A 23,746-nucleotide genomic window follows, 5' to 3' on the forward strand; every position below is an offset into this window, starting at 1 on the left:
ATATGGACCCAAAGACAAAAATGAGACAGTCCCTGCCCTTGGGGAGCTTACATTCATTCCTTCAAGGGAAACATGTACACATATCAGTATGTGCAAAATATATGCATGTCAACACAAGGTCATTTAGGGTGGGAGGTGAGGAGCTAGCAGCTTGGGGTGGGGGGGGGGGTCGAGAAAGGTCTCATGTAGAAGTTGGTACTTGTGCTGAGTTTTGTGAACCTTAAAGAGCTACACTGATGATTATGGTGATGGTGATGGTGACGATTGTTGTTGTTATTGTTATTTTTATCATCAAAGACAAAAATTCTTATTCTTTTTGGACCCTTTCGGTAGTGATCCAAAAGCCTATCGGCCCCTTCTCAGAATAATGTTTTTAAATACATAAGATAAAATGTAGAGGACTACAAAGAAAAGAAATATTGAAAAACAGTTATCAGAAAAAATGTTAATAGTTCATATAACCCATGGTTAAGAACCCCTGATCAAAGGTCAGCTTCAGCTTTCCAATCCTATTATTGATTGAATGAATGAAGTTAATCAGTTGCTATGGAAACAAATAGGCCAATTCGTAGTGGCCTAATCCAGTTTAACACAGCTGGAATAGAATAAATTCATACATACTTCTTTAGATTTGAATCATTTCAAAGAATTTTAAGATTGGGCCTTGCATCAAAATTTCTGCCCAGTTCCCATTTTTGTCATTTAATTATATCATGAATACCAAAACATATATGTGCGTATAATGTACATCCATATTTTTTGATTGTGCTCTGGTCTAGAAGATAGCTTTTTAACCTTCAGGAAGGTCATTACCTTGAAGACTATAGTAATCATTTTATAAGAGAGGGGAAAAAAAATCAATTTTATCAAAAGATTATTTTTCAGACCTATTTAACTCGATTCCAGGCCTTTTACCTTAATGGTTTATATATACTACCCTCCCTATCTTCAGCTAGCTTTCAGAGCAGAGCCTTAAATAGAAGTTTTCTTGACTGGGGCCAAAAAAGAAAATCACAGTTTGGGAGGATTGTGGAACACTAGAGGCACAGAGAAAATCCCAAGCCAGGGTACAAACATACTGAGAAAGAAAATTATTTCACCTACACATCTCCACCCCAAAGGGCTCAAGAGAGACAGACCCTAGGAGAGTGGTTTGCCTTTTCCTTCTCCAGCTCATTTTACAGATGAGGACCCTGAGGCAAAATGATTTCCCCAAGGTCACACAGCTAGAGAATGGAATCATGGGAACCCCAAGGCAAATCCAGAAGCAGGTGGACTGTGTAGGAGTACATACAGGCCATGGTAAGAAGGTACAAAGACGGCATTTGTCCTATGGAAGAAGCTCTGTCTCCTACCCACTCCCCAGCTCAGATATTGGCACCCTGGGACAAAATCCTATTTCTCCAAGTTAGTTACAACTCTCTGTAAGAGTGAGGATATGCGTACAACAACGTGGTAACCATTCAAAGGACAGAGATAAGAGTTTGGAATGATTTATTTATGATATCACAAGAAACTAAAACTACCACCCCTCTTCCACAAAAGAAAGAACTAGCTTGGGGTTTGGGGTGGGAGGGAATGCCACATGGCGAATGAGAGATGAGAGTCCAGAATTCATAAAGAAATGAACAAAGTTGACAGGCTCGGGATATATCCAAAATGGAGCCTTGTGTCTGAACACATTGTCTGCTGGTTGCCCCTTATTATCGGAAAAGGAAATTCTTTCTGATACCGCACCATTGTTTCCTGGAAGGGAAAAGTTAATGTACCACAGAGTAGGAGACAGGCAGACATTATAAAAGAGATTTAACTTTCTTACAGACTTATATATTTTCCTTTAAGAGAAAAAAAAAAAGATAAATGAATCCAAGGAAAGAAAATAAAATGCCCTAAGCCCTACACAGCTTCAGAGTAGAGATAGTGAATTTGCAATGAAGATTTGACTGTGTCCTTAAAGAAGCTAGTCTTGGGAAGGCAAAAGATTTTTTTTTTATTTTTTTCATGAACTTGGCAAAGAAAACACCACAGCCCAGCTGCAATTACACAGCTCTGTATTTCGCATTTTTCCCCCATGTTGTTTACAAGCTTCAAAAATGCCAATCGGCTCCTGGCTGCTTGGAGCGGGGACTGAACTGCTAGTAACAGTAGGGGCATTAATGGGTCTCATTAAAGTCTATTTTGTCATTTCAACCAAACTTTCTCCTCTTCAGCAATCAACAGTGCTTCCAAGGCTCAGGAAAACTTTGAATTCATGAGATTGAGGATAATTTGCTTTCTGGGAAAAGTAGTTTGTAGATTTTGTAGATCAAAAACAGAGAAGAAAAATTACCTGCTTTTACTTATTTAAAACATGCAGGCTTGCTTTTGCAGCACAGGTGACCCTGGCTTTACACCATAAAAAATATTCACAGAGGGCCAGATTTGTAGCTAGGAGACACCTTAGAAATCATCTGGTTCGACCCTTTCATTTTACAAAAGAGGAAATCAAGGCTTTCAGAGGTTAATTAACTTGTCCAAGGTCATACAGGTAATAAGAGGTAGAGCTGAAGATTGGAACCCAGGACCTCCAGCTTGGCTTGGCCTAACGTTTGGTTTTTTTTTTCCCATTATACAGTAAATCCCATTGTTCCTAAAAAGTTAAGTGAAAATCAGAATTTTTTAAACCTAATCACAAAATGTGCTTTGAGAGGGTACTGTTTAATGGAATCCTGTGGCAAACCCTTTGGGGAAGAAATGTATCCCTCCCTCATTTATATGTAAAATGTCAGCCAGTCCATTAACACCATGTGTCAAACACTGTACTAAGCACTGAGAATAATAAAGAAAAAAACAGTAAAACACTGACCCTGCCCTCAAGGAGCACATAGTCTAATGGGGGAAACCAACATGAAAATCACAAGGTACATAAAATATGTGTGTAAAAAAAATTAAAAATAACATGTGTGTATACACACATATACACATATACATATACAAAAACATTTATATAATATATATTTTATATACACACACACATGCACACATACAGAATAGATGGAAAGTATATTCACAAGGAATACCACTAGCAGCTGGGGGAACTAGAAAGCCCTCTCAGAGAGAGTAAAATTTGAGTTGAGTGAGGATGAACTCCTTCCAGGCATGGGGGACAGGCAATGCAAAAGTTTGGAGATGGAAGATAACAGTGTTATATAAAGGAATATTGTTGTTGTTGCCGTTGAGTCATTTTAGTTGCATCTGACTCTTTGTGATGCCATTTTCTTGGCAAATATACTGGAGTGGTTTGCCATTTTCTTCTCCAGCACATTTTACAGATGAGGAAACTGAGGCAGAGTTAAGTGACTTGCCCAGGGTCACACAGCTACCAAGAATCTAGGAGGCCAAATTTGAACTCAGGTCTTCCTGACTCCAGGCTTGGCACTCTATCCACTGTGCCCCATGGCTGCCTACAAAAAGAGTTCTCTCCCATAAAAACTATATGGGTTAAGGTAGAAGCTGACCAGTAATCTATCTTCCCTGCCTCCTTTGTAGCCTCTTTATCTGGCTGTACTACTTCAGAGGAATTCACCTTATACTTTCATTCTGTGGCTCAAGAATGGAAACAGAAACCCAAGAGTCAGACCCGGGTTTTATCAGAACCATGCTCAAAGATATTGTGTTGTTGAGTCCAGATGAGAGAGATGTTGTTGTTTGTTGTTGTTGTTGTTTGTTGTTGTTTGTGGTTGTTGTGGTTGTTGGTGGTGGTTGGTGGTGGTGGTGGTTGTGGCAATTGGGGTTAAGTGACTTGCCCAGGGTCACACAGCTAGTAAGTGTCAAGTGTCTGAGGCTAGATTTGAACTCAGGTCTTCCTGAATCCAGGGCCAGTGCTCTATCCACTGCGCCACCAGCTGCCCCAAGAGACATTATTTTAAAGAAGATCACCCACAGATATGGGCATTGCTTCAAAGTATCCTTAAACTACAGGATGGGCCAAAAGTCATGAAAGGGTTACAATATTTACTACCTCCTTTATTTGTTGTTTTAAATTTTCAATGTCATAACATAACATACAGTATATATAGGAATTGAATTTATATTATTTGTGAAAAATCAAATCTCATAAATGATTAAAAATAAAGATAAAATAATTTCCAAAGAGTTATTCAAATATCATGACTTTCGGCCCACCTTGTATAAGCCCCTACCATAACCCCTGGGGCTTCTCTTTCCAACCCCCAGTCTCTTCCTACCACAATTCTTTTCAAACTACTTAAGGCTATTTTGTTTTCTAAGCCTTAAAGTTTAGGATTGGGCAGGACGGGAAGGAACAGACCACCCTTTGCTTCAAGAAGCTCTGAGAGAGTCCTCATGGATCCCAGAGATTCCACCGGACATGGTTTTAAGGACTGTACCATACTCTAGTCCATCTAGCCAAGTAGTCACCAGTTTTTTGGACCCCTAAAATAAACTTGTGAGAGAACATGGCCAAGAGCTATATAGAATATGCAGGCATGGATGGGTTTCAAACTGCAGGATTGGAGACAATCTCCATATCAGGGGGATTACAGGCCCACTGGAGTGTTGAGAGCTTCTCCCTTCTAGTGACTTCAAAAAAAAAAAAAAGATGTCTAGGAATGAAGAGCAAGGAACAGAGGATTATGGGAAACTCTAATGCCACCTCCTACAAAGGGCCACTTCCAATTATCCCAGTTGCTAGATCAAACCAGTCTTTTCCATTCAGAGCAATGCTGCAGCCTGTCAAAATCTTTTTGGACCCTGACTCCATCATCTACTACATTAGCTATTCTTCCCGTTTTTGTGTCATCTGGAAATGTGATAAGCATGACTTTGATGCCGTTATCCAAGTCATTAATAAAAATGTTCAGCAGCATGGGGCCAAGCATAGATCCCTGGGAAAACATAATGCCATGTTGACATTGAACCATCAACAATTTATTCATTGAGTTTTGGTCATCCCCCAGGTCTGAATCAATCCAGTTGAATTGTCGTTTAATCCATATCCCTCCATCTTCACCACAAGAATAATAGGAGATGCTTTATCAAAAACTTTGCTGAAGGGGGGCAGCTAGGTGGCACAGTGGATAGAGCACCGGCCCTGGAGTCAGAAGGACCTGAGTTCAAATCTGGCCTCAGACACTTAACACTTACTAGCTGTGTGACCCTGGGCAAGTAACTTAACCCCAATTGCCTCACTAAAAAAACAAACAAACAAACAAAAACAAACAAAAAAAACTGCTAAAATCTAGGTAAACTATTTCCATAGCATTCCTCTCTTCTGCTAGATTAATAATCTTGCCAGAAAAAGAAATGAGACGAAGCTGGCTTGACCTGTTGTTTAAGCCCTGCTAATTTTTTATAATCACCACTTCCCTTTAAAAATGTTCACTCTTCTAAACCATCTCTTTAATTCCATTTTAGAATTTTCCCAAGAATCAAAGACAAGCTCAGTGGCCTAGACTTTGTAGAATCTTCTCTTCCCTTTTTTGAAAACCGGGATAGCATATGCCTTTAGCCCATCTTGGAGAACCTATTGCGTTTTCCATGATATTTTAAATATTACTAACAAATGACTCAGCAATTACATCTGCCAGTTCTTGAAGCATCCAAGTACATCATTCCACTGGGTCTGGTACCTTGAACTCATCAAAGCCAACTATGTACTCTCCTATTTTCTTTTTGCTTATCTTTAATATCAACGACATTAGTCATTTTGGTGCTGTCATTTGCAATGCAAATGTCATTCTTCTCGTCAGAGAAAAGAGAAGCCAAATCCTAATCAAATGACTCTGCTAAGTATCATAACCCTATCTACCCCAAGAAAAGGTCCTAGCCTTTCTTTAACCCTCTTTTTTTTCTTCCAATATAATTTTTTTTAAATACGTTTTTCTTTTTTGTTGGCTTTAGCTTCCCTCATCAGGCTCAGTTCATTCTGAGATTTAATATTCCTGACACTCTTTTTACAGAATTATGCCACCAGGTTCTTTTATTCATTTTTGTTACCTTACTTTGCTTCTATCTTCTATGCATTTTTAACCTATACTTAGGATTTCATTGATAGTAAAAACCCTTCAATGACCAAACCCTGAATACCAGCAGTTTCCAAGTATTTTAGTCTCAGTATTTCTTTACAGCCTAAAAAAATTATTGATCACCCTTCAAAAAGGTTTTGTCATGCATAAAAAGTCATATCTATTATAGATGTACGGATAAACAACTATTATATCTCTGGGTTATGTCTGTTGATATTTACTGCATTAAAAATTAAAATGGGGCACAGCTAGTTGGCACAGTGGATTAAGCACCGGCCCTGGATTCAGGAGTATCTGAGTTCAAATCCAGCCTCAGACACTTGACACTTACTAGCTGTGTGACCCTGGGCAAGTCACTTAACCCCCATTGTCCCGCAAAAAAAAAAAAAAATAAATGCCTTAGTATTCTTATGAAAATAGTTTTGACCTTGCAGATATTCATAAGGGAGTCTTAGGAACACCCCCCACCCAAGTTCCCTGGACCATACTTTGAGAACCACTGAACTTTACCCAAGCCAGGTCAGCACTGTTATATATTCTCTCTCTCATTCTCTCTTTTTTTTATGAGGGTTTAGTGACTTGCCCAGGGTCACACAGCAAGTAAATGTTAAATGTCTGAGGCTGGATTTGAACTCGGGTCCTCCTGAATCCAGGGCCAGTGCTTTAGCTGCCCCCTGTTATATACACTCTCAAACAGTCAACTAGTGTGCTGAGAGTACCTTGGCTAGGATCACACAGCCAGGATGTGTCAGAGGTGAGACTTGAATTCAAGGCATCCTGACTCCAAGGCCAGCCACTCTCCATCCACCACACTCCATTCTCTCTCAGTGCTTTTCGTTTTAATCTAAATTGTTTGGCAAGTTCTTTGTCCTTACATATCAGCTTCTTCAGAACAATCCCATATATTTTTTTCGTCACTGTGAGGACACACAAAGCTGTAAAACTTATAATATCATCAATGGAGGGTGGTAGGATGACTCAACCAGTCTTCCATGACATCAGAAAAGTCAAAAACTTGTGGTCAAAATAATCTGGAAGGCTCCTTCTAGCTATACATCGTGTAAATAAGAATGCTATGGATGAAAGAAGCAAAGCCAAAGAACTCCCAACCTGTTCTCAAGAATCTCCTCCCCTGCTCCTGTGAGGTAGCTAGTAGATTTCTGGTCTCTTCCCCAACACTAGCTTTGAATTTGGACTCATGGGATCTGAAATTCAAATCCCTGGCTCAGCCTCTGACCAGCCAAGTTACTTCAGAGGGAGGCTTTGGCATAGATGACCTCTAAGTTCCCTACCAACTTTAGATTTGTGGTTCCATGTTCTCTGACCTTCCAGATAATACATTCATACTTGCCTATAACTGATTAATCTATAAGAAGGATCTTTGATTTCATCAATATTGAGAAACTCCAGCTGTAATAAATCCCTCCATAGAATCAGCTGCTACACCCAGGCTTAGGAACAGTCCAACTGACTCTTTAAGACAATGAACAAGTCATACATAAGTGCCTTAGGCATAAAGAGATTGGTCAATTAGGTGACTCAGTGGCTAGAGTGCTGGACCTGGAGTCAGGAAGATTCATCTTCCTGAGTTCAAATCTGGCCTCAGACACTTACTAGCTGTGTGACCCTGGGTAAGTCACTTAACCCTGTTTGCCTCACTTTCCTCATCTGTAAAAGGAGCTGGAGAAGGAAATGGCAAACTACTCCAGTATCTCTGCCAAGAAAACCCCAAATGAGGTCACAAAGAGTTGGACAGGAGGAAAACAACTGTCTCAAAAAAAAGAGATTAAGGGGCAGCTAGGTGGCGCAGTGGATAGAGCATCGGGCCTGGAGTCAGGAGTACCTGGGTTCAAATCCGGCCTCAGACACTTAACACTTACTAGCTGTGTGACCCTGGGCAAGTCACTTAACCCCAATTGCCTCACTAAAAAAAAAAAAAAGAGAGAGAGAGATTAAAAGTTAAAAGATTTGGGGCAGCTAGATGGTGCAGTGGGGGGCAGCTAGATGACGGAGTGGATAGAGCACCGGCCCTGGAGTCAGGAGGACCGGAGTTAAAATCCGGCCTCAGACACTTAACACTTACTAGCTGTGTGACCCTGGGCAGGTCACTTAACCCCAACTGCCTCACTAAAAAAAAAAAAAAAAAAAGTTAAAAGATTTTCCCAGAGCCACACCCTTAAAAAGTGGTATCCCAGGGATATCCTAAACCTTCAGCTTCCTTAAAGACTCAAGTCAAACCCTACCTTTTGAAGGAAGCCCTTTCAGGTGTCCCCAGCTGTTAGTACCTTCCTTCCAAAATTCCCTTCCTTTTACTCAATGTATCTTTGGCTATTCCCTAGGTCTGGAACACTTTTTCCCCCCTATTTTCTGACTACTGACCTCCTTGGCTTCCTTTAAGTCCTAACTAAAATCCTACCTTCTACAGGGAGTCTTTCCCTAACTCCCCTTAATTCCAGTGCTTTCTCTTCTTATTTCTTATTTACCTTGCATATAGCTTGTTTTACATATATATTTGTGTGCATATTGTCTCCCCATGTTAGAGTGTAAGCTTTTTCAGGGCAGGCACCCTCTTTTGACTCTTTTTGCCTCTTAGCACAGTGCCTGGGACAGAGTAGGTGTTTAATAAATATTTATTGAATGAATTTGCATGTTGTCTTCCCTAATAGAATATGAGCCCATTGAGGGCAGGGACCATGCTGTTTTTTCCATTCTTTGAATCCCTAGCAATTAGCCCATTGCCTCATTGCTGGGTACATAATAAATACTTAATGATACTTTTAGGTTAAATGTAGAGGTACCATATAAACCCAGGTCTTCCTGAGTCCAAGCCTAACACCCAATCCATTATGCCTATGAGTCTCTACAACTGATTGATGATTATCTTAAATCAGTTGCATCACCCTAGTATATTTTTTTTTCTTAAAGGGCCAAAGCCTTAGGCTAAAATGGTAATAGACCAATAGTAGAATAAGACCCTTGGAAGTTTACATCTCAGTCAGTTCCAAGGAAGGGTCTCTATAAAGGCTATTACCTAAATGTATTAACCTCAAGTCGCTTTTCCAAGCTTTGTGGGCAATCAAACGTTAAATCTTTTATCCATAGAATTCTTATCTATAAGATACATACCCAGAAAGAACCATCTAGACAGGGTTAGATAATCTAACTCTTTTGTTGTCACAGCCCCCTTTGGCATATTGATTGATATAACCTATGGACCCCTTCTATGAATATTTTTAAATAATTAAAAAATACTTAGGATTACAAATGAAACTAATTATTATATTTGTTTATATTTATTGAAATACAGTCAAATATATGTATATATGTATATATATATATACACATATTTTTTTAAGTTTACAGACCCTAGTCTAGATTTTACAGAAATCCAGACTTTTTGCAAATAAGAAAACTGGAGCCCAGAAAAGCAAAGAGGCTTACCGTTCACTCAATGAGGAACAGAGGGAAGATTAGAACTTAGCTCTCTAGACTCCCACTTTAATATTCCACAATTTCTGTCCATAGATTCCAATTACTCCCAAAGTCCCTGACATGCCTAGAAATGTCATGGCTACAAAGTCGGACAAGGATAAAGAAAGCCATGGCACATTATATGCAGAAAGTCAGTATGGTATCATGGAAAGAGGAAAATAATTCTACATTTAGAGTCAAAGGTTTTTTGCTGTTCAATTGTTTCTCAATCATGTCTGACTCTGTGACCGACCCCATTTGGTATTTTCTTGGCAAAGATACTGGAGTGGGGGCAGCTAAGTGGTGCAGTGGATAGAGCATAGGCCCTGGAGTCAGGAGTACCTGAATTCAAATCTGGCCTCAGACGCTTTAACACTTGCTAGCTGTGTGACCCTGGGCAAGTCACTTAGCCCCAATTGCCTCACTAAAAAAAAAAAAAAAGATACTGGAGTGGTTAGCCATTTCCTTCTCATTTTACAAATTAGGAAACTGAGGCAAACAGGATTAAGTGACTTGCCCAGGGCTACACAGCTAGTAAGTGTCTGAGGTCTGATTTGAACTCAGGAAGATCTGCTGAGCCACCTAGCTGCCCCTAGAGACAAAGGATCTAAGTTAAAATTATATCTTTGCCACTAATTCCCTCTGAGACCTTAAGCAAGTCACTTATCCCCTCTGGGCCTCAATGTCCTCATCTATAAAATGAAGTAGTTGGACTTCATATACCCTAAAATCCATTTCAGATGAAAATCTATGATGCTCTGATGTTAATATTCAAAGACAATTTAATGTCTGAGTCTCATTAGGCCACTCTTGACTGGTTTTCAGCTCTGGGATATGGACCAGTGCTTGTCTTTATAGTTGATTTCACAGCAAACAAAGGATCACCCAGTGACACAGTTGGGATTACGGAGGCAAATCATCCCTTTTCCCCCCCTGCAATGCCAACCACCAGGCACTTTTCATGGTGCTTTTTCCTAGATGAGTTCCTGAGCCTTAGTGGAAAGAGTAGATGTATTTAAACTTGGGAATAAAATGCCATCCCTGGCTTTGTTCCCTGTGCCAATCCAAAAACACAGGTTGACAGTCATTGTTGCTGTAATTGGGTTTATTTGTAAAGGTGCCAGCCGGGGGGAGAGAGGGAGAGACTTTACCCAAACAAACAAGGTCTCTTGTCATCATGATACATTCATAGTGAAAAGGCCAAATTCCTTTACATTCCAGGATGGGGCTGCAGATGTATCTGTTTACACTGGGATTTCTTGTCATTAAGCAGCTCTTTTGTCTAAGGGACTGATTGTGGTTCACCAGCTTGGGTCTGTGTACATGGAAAGGTTGGGGGGGGGGGTGGAATTGAAAGGGTTGCTTTTTCCTTGAGAGTTTTAGAGAAACAAGGCCTGAATTCTTATTGAGAAAAATAGCACGCACCCTCCCTAGGACCTATTTGTCCATATGGAAGACAACCCTAGTCAACACCTTGCTTCCAAGGGGTATTCAGGCTGACATTTGTGCCAGTGATCCTTTATAGAAAATGCTGAGGGAACCTCAGGTTGGTCAGTACAGGAGAGGGGCCCCTCCATCTTTTGCTTCTTTTTTTATAATTTTATTTTTAATTTAGGGAATAAGACAAGCATTTCTATAAAATAGTACCCCCAAAAAATGCTCATAAAACTGTAAATCTACTGGGCTATTCCTTCCAAATATACAAAATAATCACATAAATTTCTTTTTTTTCCTCCCTCCCCTGGCCCTAGAGATGGCTACCAATAGACACACACAGGGGTGTGTGTGTGTGTGTGTGTGTGTGTAAAATTATTCTATACAAACTTCCATTTATCAGTTCTCTCTCTGGGTACATATTGCATCTTTCTTCATATTGTGCTTTTAAAATTATTTGTGCTAAACCATGTTTTATAAATTAATCACTACTATTTTATTAATGACTTTGCACCCATTTTGGCAGTAAGCATTTATTATTAATTAATATCATATATACCAGTAAAGAATTGACCGAGTGGCAGTTAACACAAGCAGGAAACCCACACCCTTTTTTTTTTATTCTCAGAGTGACAGCACATAAGCTCAAGGCCTAAGAGGAACTGATAGCATATTTCCAAGAGAACAAACGAGGCTGACCCTGGTGTGGCCAAGGGTTTATCCTCCTTAGATAGAGGCGGGTCACCATACATTGATCTAAGATAATTGGTTATGGCATCATTTGGTTCCATTGATTGACATGACTTGAGGGTGGTCTAAAGAGTAAATTCCTGGGGGCAGCTAGGTGGCACAGTGGATAAAGCACTGGCCCTGGATTCAGGAGGACCTGAGTTCAAATCCTGCCTCAGACACTTGACGCTTATTAGCTGTGTGACTCTGGGCAAGTTATTTAATTCTCATTGCCCCACAAAAAAAATAATAAAATAAAAAATTCCTGCTTCTAAGTATGTTTCTTCCCCTAGCTAAACAAAAGAATTAATTTGCATTTCCTTTGTTCCCCTGGGCACATCCCAGGCAGGAACTAAACTTTCTGGGGGGAGGAGGAGAAAGAAAGAGCAACTAAACTGATGTCTGGATCTTCCCTAGAAATCCATTATTAATCATTATTTTCTCACAATATGTACTATATGTGGTAAAATATGAAAGTTTTTAACAGTCGGTTAGGATAAGTGAAAGACACCAGTTTTTCAAGGACCACCCTTTTGGGGAGGAGATGAACAGTCTGCCTGCTGCGCATGTCAGACTGCCTGCCGGGTACAGTCCGCCTGCTGCGCATGTCAGACTGCCTGCCAGGTACAGTGCGCCTGCTGCGCATGTCAGACTGCCTGCCGGGTTTTTTTGACTTCCGGGGTGGAGAGAACGGGAGTAGCCTTTTTTGCCGGCTTGGCGGGACTCCGGGCGGCGCGGCACAGACGGTCTGACTCACTCCAAAGGTGGCCTAAATCGGTTTGGTGAGTTTTTATAAGGAATATAGACAGCCTAGATTTAAGACGATTTGTACTGTATTTCTGTTTTCCTATCCTTCTAATCAACAACACCTTATATACAATAAAGGCTCTATCTAGAAAACCAGAAGCTTCTTCCATTTACTAGTCTGGGAGATGAATTAAGGGAAGGGTTAAGTAGGGGAGATTTATGATCTAATATCCAATTTTAAATCTCACAGTTTGGCGACCCCGAAGGGACCTTAAGGACCCTCCCACCCTCCCTAGTTTGGCCATAAGCCGGCTAATTCGGTGGATTTTCCAAATACCCCCCCCCCCCCCCCCCCCGCGGACTTTCCCTTTGTCTAATCTCCCTTAAAGACTTTAAGCCTCTAAAAGTCTTGCTTTAAACAGAAAAGCCAGCCCAGTTTAAAGGGCAAGATGCTCGAATATTCTACCATCCCTTTGATTTTTCTCATCGGAATGTATTGGGACAGCATAACATCCCGACTTAGAGGAATAGTTTATTCAATGGTCCTTCATAACATTATTGGTTTTTTCCTCATTCAGGCAGCAAAAAGTTTTTTGTATAATAGTATACGTGAGAATCTTTGGGAAAATACGTTTAATATAAGTAGAAATTTTATGCCTGCAATTGAAATACCTTTTAATACCACATCCATAGTTCATACGACTAAGGATTTTATTTTTTTTTGTTGTTTTTTTTTTGTTTTTGTTATTATCATTGTTTTTGTTATTATCATTGTTATGATGTGGGGGAAACTCTCACATATGGAGAGAGACCTCAAAATGGCTGTTTCTACTAGAGATGATCCAAGTTCAGAATCAGATCAGCAGAAACTACTCCCTCTGCAGGAAGCTATAGAACATAGTAAGAAGGGAGTGCCAATTCAAGTCAGAAAATATAGCCCCTTTAGACCAAGTGACTTGAGCGCATGGAAATCAATCATCCCTAGTTTTGAGAAAAATCCAAACACTGTAATTTCACAGTTAAGGACTATATTTAATGCATATCAACCCAGTTGGGCTGATGTTACTTGCCTTTTGGAAACTTTACTGTCCCCAACTGAGATTACAGATATTATCTCAGCAGGAAATGCCCTTGTTGCGAAAGGTAAGGCCGATGTGGAATGGCCTCTAAAGGATCCAGAGTGGAATTATAATGATGATAGGGATTTCCAAAGATTAAAAGATGCTAGAGAAACACTTCTGAAGGGAATGGAATCTTGCTCTAGAAAACCGGAAAACTGGCAGAAATTTTTAAGCCTACCTCAGGAGGCTAATGAAAGACCAAACAGATTTTATGATAGACTTTGTGAGGCCGCTAGACAGTACACCAGATTGGATCCAGTAGATTTAAGAGATTCCTGTATCATTCTCAACACATTTGTTTATAATTCACTGCCAGAAATACGCAGATACTTTCTGAAACAATGTCCAGACTGGAGAAATCTCTCAGTAGATAGAATTAAGGAACTTGCAAATTATGTCTTTGACTCACGTGAGGAAGATCCAGATCACCCTAAACAGAGCATTCTGGCACCAGCGATTCCTAGTCAGCCATGTGGACACCGGAACAAGGACACTAAGGTGTGTTGTTACTGTCGTAAGGAGGGGCATGAATTGAGAGAATGTAGGACTTGGAGAAGAAATTCTAATTCTAATTACAGGCGAAATCAAAATAGAAATAGATCTTTTTGGAGGAATACAGAAAGGCAGTACCAGAATAATGGTAACCAAGACCCCCCTCAGAAGAGGACACAGGAATGATGGTGTCTTGGGGAGGAATGGAACATAGATAATGAAAGCCATATATTCCCAGATCCAGATTTTTTGAATGCACTTGTGCCAGTCCATTCACCTCCCCAGAGTAATGAACCACATGTCACCTTAAAAGTGGGGGAGACTTATTATGATTGTCTGCTAGACACAGGAGCCTCTAAATCAGTATTAGTAAGCAAACCAGATGCTGGGTGTAGACCTGTAGGATTTTTGAATGTAGTGGGAGTCTCAGGAAAGAGCCAGAGAGTGGCAAAATTGAATCCTCGCATGGTATCTATGGGGCCCTTAACAGTGGAACATTCATTTTTACTCATGCCTGATGCCCCTGTAAATTTATTAGGTCGTGATCTCCTTTGCAAGCTTAGAGCAACCATATCTTGTGCTCCAGATGGGGCTGTCTCCTTACAATTGCCAGAGGATACTGTTCATTTATTACCAATTTTACTTACAGAAGCTCAAGGAACAGCAGGGGAGGTATCCAAAATCCCCTCTGACATTCCTGAGTCTTTATGGGCCTCATCCCCTAATGAGGTGGGGCTCCTTAAGTCTGCCATGCCTGTTACCTTTAAAGTTAAGGGGGGACCACCCCCCTCCATTCCACAGTATCCATTGTCTAGGGAAGCAATAGAAGGGATCACCCCTATAATTGAGGCTTTGAAAAGCCAGGGTATTATTATTCCATGTCATCACTCTCCATGCAATACTCCCATTTTGCCAGTTAAAAAACCCAAGCCTGGGCCAGATGGTAAACCTGTTTATCGCTTTGTGCAAGATCTTAGAGCGATTAATAATTATGTTATTCCTAGACATTCTATAGTCGCAAATCCGGCTATGATAATTTCCTCAATTCCCTATGAATCTACATGTTTCACAGTGGTAGACCTTTGCTCTGCCTTTTTCTCCATACCAGTACATGAGGACTTCCAATATTTATTTGCTTTTACCTGGAAAAATAGACAGTGGACCTGGACTAGACTCCCACAGGGATTTGTAGACAGTCCCACATTATTTTCCCAAATTTTACAGCAGGATCTGGCCTCTATTACCTTTAAGGGCTCCACACTAGTACAATATGTAGATGACTTACTTTTGGCCTCTCCTAATGCTGAAATTTGTCAGGAAGATAGCCGTCACTTACTGCTGGAGCTGCACAAGAGAGGACACAAGGTTTCCAAGACAAAGGTACAATGGTGTTTGCCCCAGGTAGAATATTTAGGATTTATTTTGGCTGCTGGAACTCGCTCTGTCTCTTCTAAGAGAGTCCAGGCCATTCAACAACTCTCTGCCCCCACTACTAAGAGGCAGTTGAGAGCCATTCTGGGAGCAGCTGGGTACTGTAGACAATGGATACCCTCTTTTGGTGAAATTACTAAACCCCTCATAGCTCTTACAAAAAGTTCTGTTCCAGACAGTTTACAGTTGGATCCCCAGCATCTCTCAGCCATAAAAGAATTAAAACGGGCCTTGTTATCAGCACCTGCCCTAGGACTGCCAGATTATAGTAAGCCTTTCACTCTCTTTGTGCATGAACAAAGGGGGGTGGCTTCTGGAGTCCTGACTCAGTCACTGGGGCCTAACCAACGTCCTATAGCCTACTATTCAATTCAGCTGGACCCTGTAGCGGCTGGAGCGCCACCTTGCCTTAGAGCAGTGGCGGCCACAGCGCTTTTGGTAGAAAAAGCCTCTGATTTGGTCCTAGGTAACCCTCTAACTGTGCAATGCCCTCACGAAGTGGAGGCTCTCTTACTACGTCACAGGACACAAGCCTTTTCAGATCAAAGGCTGGCTAAGTATGAAATAACCCTGTTAGGTAATGAGAATATCACTTTAAAACGCTGCACAGTTCTTAATCCAGCAACACTACTCCCTAACTTACCATTCTCGGGGGAACCGTTGCATGACTGTGCTTCTTTAGTTGATATGGCTGAAAAACCCCGTGATGATCTTTTTGATACACCTTTAGAAAATCCTGATCTTGTCCTCTATACAGATGGTTCCTCATTTATGAGAGAGGGAACCCGTTTTACTGGAGCTGCTGTAGTTTCTGATTATGACACCCTCTGGGCAGCTTCTCTGCCTTCCCATTTTAGTGCACAGGCTGCTGAACTTGTGGCTCTTACACAGGCCTGTAATATAGCTAAAGATAAGAGTGCCACCATTTTTACTGACTCGAAATATGGCTTTGGCATATGCCACTTTATTGGTATGATTTGGCGTCAACGAGGCTTTCTAACATCCTCGGGCAAGGCTATTGCCAATGGGGACCTTATCAAGGACCTCTTAGATGCCCTAAAACTGCCTTCTTCCCTAGCCGTTGTACATTGCCCTGCCCACACAGGGAATAGTGATCCTGTTTCAAAGGGAAATGCACGAGCCGATTCTGCAGCCAAGCTTGCTGCATTAGAAGCTCCTGAACATGTATTTAACCTTTCACCTTCTGAGGATATTCCTTCCAACCTAACCTATGACGATTCTGAAGTAGAAAAGTGGAAAAAGAAATTTAAGGCGAAACAGATCAATGGCATCTGGGTGTCTCCGGAAGGTAAGCCATTTCTTCCCCGGAAATTCTACCACCAGGTATGCCTCTCTGTTCACAGAAAAGGCCATTTTGGTACACAAGGCATTGTAGACTCTATTAAGAGAACCTGGATAGCACCAGGTGTGACTAATACAGCATCTCGAATCTGCTCGGGCTGCTCCACATGTCAGTCTTATAATCAGTATGCTTTTAAGGTCAAAGCTTATGGAGGGCGTCCTCTAGCATATACACCTTTTGAGCACTTACAAATTGATTATATTACTATGCCAAAAGCAGGACATTATAAATTTTGCCTTGTTATAGTTGATCAGCTCACTCGGTGGGTGGAGGCCTTTCCCAGCCCCCGAGCCACAGCTGCCTTTGTTGCCAAAATTCTTCTTAAAGAGATAGTACCTCGTTTTGGCCCACCAGCCCGCATCGATTCTGACAAAGGCACACATTTCACTGATTCGATTTTATCCCAAATCTACTCTTTCTTGGGAGTGACTCCAAAATTCCACACGCCCTACCATCCACAAAGTTCAGGCCAAGTCGAACGTATGAATAAAGAGCTTAAGAGTATGATTGGCAAATTATGTACTGAAACCCATTTGAAATGGCCTGATGTTCTACCATTGGCATTATTCTATCTACGAAGTAGACCAAGAGGAGAACTTCATATATCTCCTTATGAAATGCTTTTTGGTCACCCTCCTATCCAAGCTAAAACTTTTTCCCCAGTTTATACATCACTGGTGGGAGGTGATACTTCTGTTGCTTCCTATATACAGGAATTACAGACCAGGCTACGTGAACTCCATGAGGCAGGAGCTGTGGTCCAGGCAGGACCATTAGACTTTTCATTGCATAACTTCAACCCAGGAGATAAAATATATGTAAAGAATTTTCAGAGAACCAGTGGAACTCAACCTGCCTGGGAAGGACCTTTTCAGGTATTATTGACAACTCCTACCGCCATTAAAATTGGTGAAAAAGACTCATGGATTCATTGCTCTCATATAAAGCCTGCACCATTCATAGGTGAAGAGATTTCAGATAGACCTGAGGTAGACGCTAAAGAGGTAAAAACCCTAACGATAGCAACTGTTAAAGAGCAAAGAAAGTTCAGAGGAAACAGGAAGTTCCCATTTAAGAATCCCACTGATCAGTTAAATGCTTTGGGACTCAGTCTTCGTAAAGTATCAGGAGACGGAAATTGCCTTTTTAGGGCTTTAGCAGACCAGCTAGAAGGTCACTGTAGAAATCATCTCAGACACAGACAAGAAGCTGCTTCTTATATGATTAACCATAGACAAGAGTTTGAGTCTTTTATAGTAAATGACTCCCCTTTTGAAGAATATGTTGATGAATTAAAGAAATTTGGAAAGTGGGGAGGAAATGATACAATTGTAGCATTTGCTAAGCAGCATCAGCTGAATGTTGTGGTTCATCAATTAAATCAGCCTTTATTGAAAATCAGTGGCACAGACAAAACTGATGCTACAGAACTCCACATTTTCTACCATAAAGAACATTATGACAGCATTAGAAAGATCAATGACAATTCAGAAACCCCTGCCACTTTGGCATGCAGAGAATTGGGGAACCAGTTAAAACAATGTGGCATACCCCAAACTCTAGCAGCTTAAATACCTTATAATTTAACAAGCATTTCCTTCTACAGGCAAAAGCACTGAAGTACATGGCCTAGTTTTCTGGCCTACCTCAACTATTTTTTTTTTTTTATTAATTTTTGGGTTTTTTTGTTTTTGTTTTGACTTTTGAAAGGCACTGAAAAGACCTGGAATTGACTGCACCTTTAAGTTCTTTAAGAGCACAAAAGGGTGCTTAGCGAATCTTTTGCTTTTTATTTTTTATTTTTGGTTTTGCTTTGGTTTTTTTTTTTACTTTTGTTTCTTTTGCTTTTCTTTAAAACTAAATTTTGTAAACTAAGTGATTATTCAAAGACATTTTAAGTATATGCTGTGGGTGAGGCTATCGGGCCTCAGAAGCTACCAGAATTCTTCTTTTTTTTTATTTACTCTTTCTTTTTGAGAGAACCATGAGTTCTAATGAGTTTTGTTTTATTTATTTATTTTTCTCCTTTCTCTTGTATGTTGTTCTGTTTAACTAAAAAGTACCAGAAATTGCTTGATACCTCACTGAAAACATTGAATATTGAATCTTGCTAATTGAAGTCTTATTTCTTTTTGATGAATTAATCACCACTTTAAGTATCTGCTACTGTTATACCAGAGAATTCATGTATAAGATGATGTGGTCTACTTGCTAAAAGAAGATTATGTAATAATGTCTAAAAGAAGATTATGTAACAATGTCTAATATAATCAGCTATTTACATTCGTTTATTATTTATATGTCATTATACTCTGGGTATGGTTTGGAATTATTGTATATATCACTAATATATTCTCAGTTATGCAGCATAGCACACATTTTTACCATCATATTGTCTTTGGTGAAATTAATGAGATTTCAGAAATATGGAAACTTATCATTTCAGAGACTAACTTGCTGTGAACTCTGACGCAGGCCCTGGAGAGAATATATGTGCAACAAAAGGAGAGACAGGTATACGTAAGTCCATGGTTTGCTTATGATGGTGACTATGTAGAGCACAATTACTAGGCACAGTCCAGTATTCATCCTCTCTCCCTCCTAATTTAACCTAATTTAACTGAACTTATTTATCTTTTTATCTCACTCAGTTGAATTCACCTGTGGCCTAGCACAATCACTGGCTGTCTCAGAACCATGAGATATGGTATGATAACCTTTCCATAACATTTTCAGGTGTCATGAACACATACTAAATTTGGCTTTGATCCAGACACATGGTGGTAAAAAGTGTTACACATTGCATAACTACCTCAACCCTCTATTACAAGTCTAACCATATAAAGGAGGGAATGTAATGGAATTTATTAATTTGATCATTGACAATGCTATGCTAAGGTTTTAAAAATACAGCAATTCAAACAGTTAAAGAAGATAATCCAGCTTTCCAGACCAGAGTCCAGAATCCAGTTTTCCAGACCAGAATCCAGTTTCCTCCTGATGACATCTTACCACTTCAAGAAGACAAGAGAACTCAGAGACTTTATATGAACTGTTTTGCTTTATTAGCTTTTACTATCTCCTTTCTGTTATATACTATCTGTAACATGTACTCTCTGCAGAGGCTCTCCCTTTGCAAGACTAATGTCAAAGCGTCGGTTCATGAGGAAAAAAAAAAAAAATCGCCCCTCTGGACAAAACTTTCCTCTCTTCCTTTTCTGTATTGTTGTTCGCATATTATTAGTCAGCAAAAGTTATTATATTCTTTTTACTGTTCCATCAAGGAAACATTCCGTTTCTTGAGGAAGCAAAGGGGGGAAATGTGGTAAAATATGAAAGTTTTTAACAGTCGGTTAGGATAAGTGAAAGACACCAGTTTTTCAAGGACCACCCTTTTGGGGAGGAGATGAACAGTCTGCCTGCTGCGCATGTCAGACTGCCTGCCGGGTACAGTCCGCCTGCTGCGCATGTCAGACTGCCTGCCAGGTACAGTGCGCCTGCTGCGCATGTCAGACTGCCTGCCGGGTTTTTTTGACTTCCGGGGTGGAGAGAACGGGAGTAGCCTTTTTTGCCGGCTTGGCGGGACTCCGGGCGGCGCGGCACAGACGGTCTGACTCACTCCAAAGGTGGCCTAAATCGGTTTGGTGAGTTTTTATAAGGAATATAGACAGCCTAGATTTAAGACGATTTGTACTGTATTTCTGTTTTCCTATCCTTCTAATCAACAACACCTTATATACAATAAAGGCTCTATCTAGAAAACCAGAAGCTTCTTCCATTTACTAGTCTGGGAGATGAATTAAGGGAAGGGTTAAGTAGGGGAGATTTATGATCTAATATCCAATTTTAAATCTCACATATAATTTGGGTATTTATAATAGTCAAAATCGGATTTGCTTCTTCCTTAAAAATACAATCTTGAATATTGAGATGGCATAAAGGAATATGGGTCTTATAAAGCACTTAAAATCTGGAAATGATTCTTGAAAATAAATTTTTTTTCAACCACACCCATGATTTCATTAGTATCGAGTGCTCCCAGAGTGGAAACTCCCTCCACTGGTGCAGATGAGTTACTACTCCATAAAATACAGTCTTAGAGACTTGTGAAAGTAGAGGGAGTGGGAGGCAGGGAAAGAGATCAGTGACTTTCCCCCACAGTCACACAAGCCTGTAAGCATCAGAGACAGAATTTGAATACAGATCTTCTTTACTCCATGGCTAGCTTTCTACCCACTATGCAAAGCCATTTTTCTTTTTATGATATCCTTGTTATTATATTTATGATGATGATGATAAAAACTAGCATTTATATATAACTTTAAGGATCACAAAGCGCTTTATAAATAATATCTCAATTTATCCTCACAACAACCCTGGGAGATAGGTACTATTATTATCCCCATTTTGCAGATGAAGAAAATTAGACTGAGGGATAATAAGTGACTTACCCACAATCACACAGCTGCTGAGTGTCTAGGACAGAATTCGAATTCAAATCTTCCTAACTCTAGGTCTAGCACTCTCCACTGTACCATCTAAATATACTCTAAAACATGTTAAATTACAAATATATCATTTTGGGGCAGCTAGATGATGCAATGCATAGAGCACCAGCCCTGGAGTCAGGAGGACCTGAGTTCAAATCCGGCCTCAGACACTTGACACTTACTAGCTGTGTGACCCTGGGCAGGTCACTTAACCCCAATTGCCTCACCAAAAACAAAAACAAAACAAATGTATCATTTTAAGTAAAAAAAAATTATCATGAAATGCTAAATTCTTACATATTTGTAGAACCTAAGCTCTTTGAGAGCAGAGACTGTTCAGGTTTTGTTTCTGTATTCTTAGCACCTCACACAAAGTGGGTCCCTAATAAATATTTTGTTTTGTTTTTATTGATACCATGTGAGCCTCACCACAACACTGTGAGATGGGAACAACAAGTGTTAATGTCCTCATTTGTAAAGGAGGAAAATGAGACTGAGGGAGATATAATTACTGGAGGCACTCATGTTCAATTCCCTCATTTTACAGATGAGGAAACTGAGACTCGGGGGTATGATTTACCTAGGATCATACATTTAGAGTTTGAAAGGATTTTGTAGCCCTTCAAGACCAACCTCTCCATTTAATAGATGAAGAAAGTGAGTCCGACGAAGGACACATAGCTAGTAAATATCAGAGGCCAGATTTGAACCTAGGTCCTCCTGATGCTACCTCCAGAGGCATTTAAAGGCAGAGTAGATAGAGTTCTGGGCCTGGAGTCAGGAAGACCAAAGTTCAAATGCAGCCTCCAACATTTACTAATTTTGTGACCATGGTCCAGTCACTTAACCTTTGTCTGCCTCAGTTTCCTCAAGTGTAAAATAGACAAATAAGAGCTATGTGTGAATCAGATGAAATCATATTTGTAAAGTTCTTAGCACAAAGTAGATGCTATATAAATGCCTATTTTCTTCTCCTTTCCCCACATGGGGGATATTTTTATCAAAGTCTTTAAAACTAAATTTTAGCATAGTGCTTTATATAGAATAAGTGCCTAATAAATGCTTCTTTCTTTCCTTCCTCTCACTAGATTGAAAACACATTATAAAATATTTCTACTTTACAAGTTTCCACCAGGTATCAGAACAATGTGTCCCGAATTCCTAACTCAAATTTTCATTTGCTTTCCTCAGATCCCTATGTGAAGATTCACCTGATGCAGAATGGCAAGAGATTGAAGAAGAAAAAGACCACAATTAAGAAGAACACGCTGAATCCCTACTATAATGAGTCATTCAGCTTTGAAGTACCCTTCGAACAAATCCAGGTAATGTCAAACAAAATGATGTCTCTCCCCTTTGAGTTCACTCCTCCAGACCTCCAAAATATCCAGTTGAAGACCTTATTAATTAGGAAGGGAAATATGCTTCCATTAGCACCTGTGTTCCCATTCCCCTCCCATGATGCTTAGGAGGTACCCAAGAACTGCATTAAGGAGGGTCCACCCTCTACCTGACTCCCCTTTTTACCCCTGCTCCAAAACACAGGAAAAAATAGGTATGTTATTTTGTATTGAGCAGAAAAGAATTAGCAAAAAAGAAACTCCCAATAATGCTGATGCATTTAGAGCCCTAAAGATAGATTGGTTTTTGTCCCTTTTTCTGCATATTGTATGAAATATTTCATTTCCCTCCTCAGCTCTTAACAGCCTATGAACAGAGAAATTTCCCTTGATTGTTTGCATCCTGACTGTGCAGTATCTTTCATCTTTCATTAGTATTTTTAAATGATTAAGGGCCACAAGAGGAGAAAAAAGAATAATTGCTTAGAGTTTGGCCTCCTTGGGACCATTGGGAATGAAGGTGTAGGTATTTACCTAAACATCAAGGTTTCCTTTACCTTTTAGCCATAGGAGGGGAGAGAGGGAGAGAGGACAAGGATTCTCAGGTGGAGACCTTTAAAACGAGAAGTTGAATCCACACAGATCATTTGTGATCTTACTGTTGGAGGTCTTTGCATGTTTGAAATCCCATGCTTTGTAATGATAGGATACAAATCCCAGCCTCTGACGAGCTCCCTAGAGATAGGAGTCTTCTCCTGCTGCTTCTCAGTGGGTACCAGAGTCAGATGGTTGTACTTAGAGCAACATTATTCCTCTGTTTTAATGAAATAATTGATACAGGCGATCGCTTCAATATCAGAATAATTAGACCATGAACAGGAAGGGGGATGTCTCTGAGATAAAGGGGAGTTGACAAAACTACAGAGTGGGTTTTTTTTCCCAAATTTCCCATCATCCTCTGAGCAATGGAGGTTGATTTACTTATTCCTAGACATTGTCTTTAGACATAGTGCCTTGTCAGTACATCACACCTTTAGTCCTTTTAGAAGGATTTTCTCTTCTGAAAGGGGGAAAAAACCCTATACAGAGCAGAACGAGAAAC

The 23,746-nt window shown here is 40.1% G+C and overlaps 1 protein-coding gene across 4 annotated transcripts in view; it reads left to right on the forward strand.

The window, feature by feature from the left end:
• Positions 1-23,746, forward strand: part of SYT1 (synaptotagmin 1) — a 755,577-nt gene that overhangs the window by 722,933 nt on the left and 8,898 nt on the right. For all 4 annotated transcript variants that reach the window (XM_043966329.1, XM_043966326.1, XM_043966327.1 and 1 more), the window contains one exon: positions 22,496-22,629. In XM_043966329.1, coding sequence (XP_043822264.1) covers positions 22,496-22,629 — 134 coding nt within the window. The remainder of the gene's footprint in view (positions 1-22,495; positions 22,630-23,746) is intronic.

The sequence above is a fragment of the Dromiciops gliroides genome, chromosome 5 (genome assembly GCF_019393635.1).
Source record: "Dromiciops gliroides isolate mDroGli1 chromosome 5, mDroGli1.pri, whole genome shotgun sequence".
Classification (NCBI taxonomy): domain Eukaryota; kingdom Metazoa; phylum Chordata; class Mammalia; order Microbiotheria; family Microbiotheriidae; genus Dromiciops; species Dromiciops gliroides.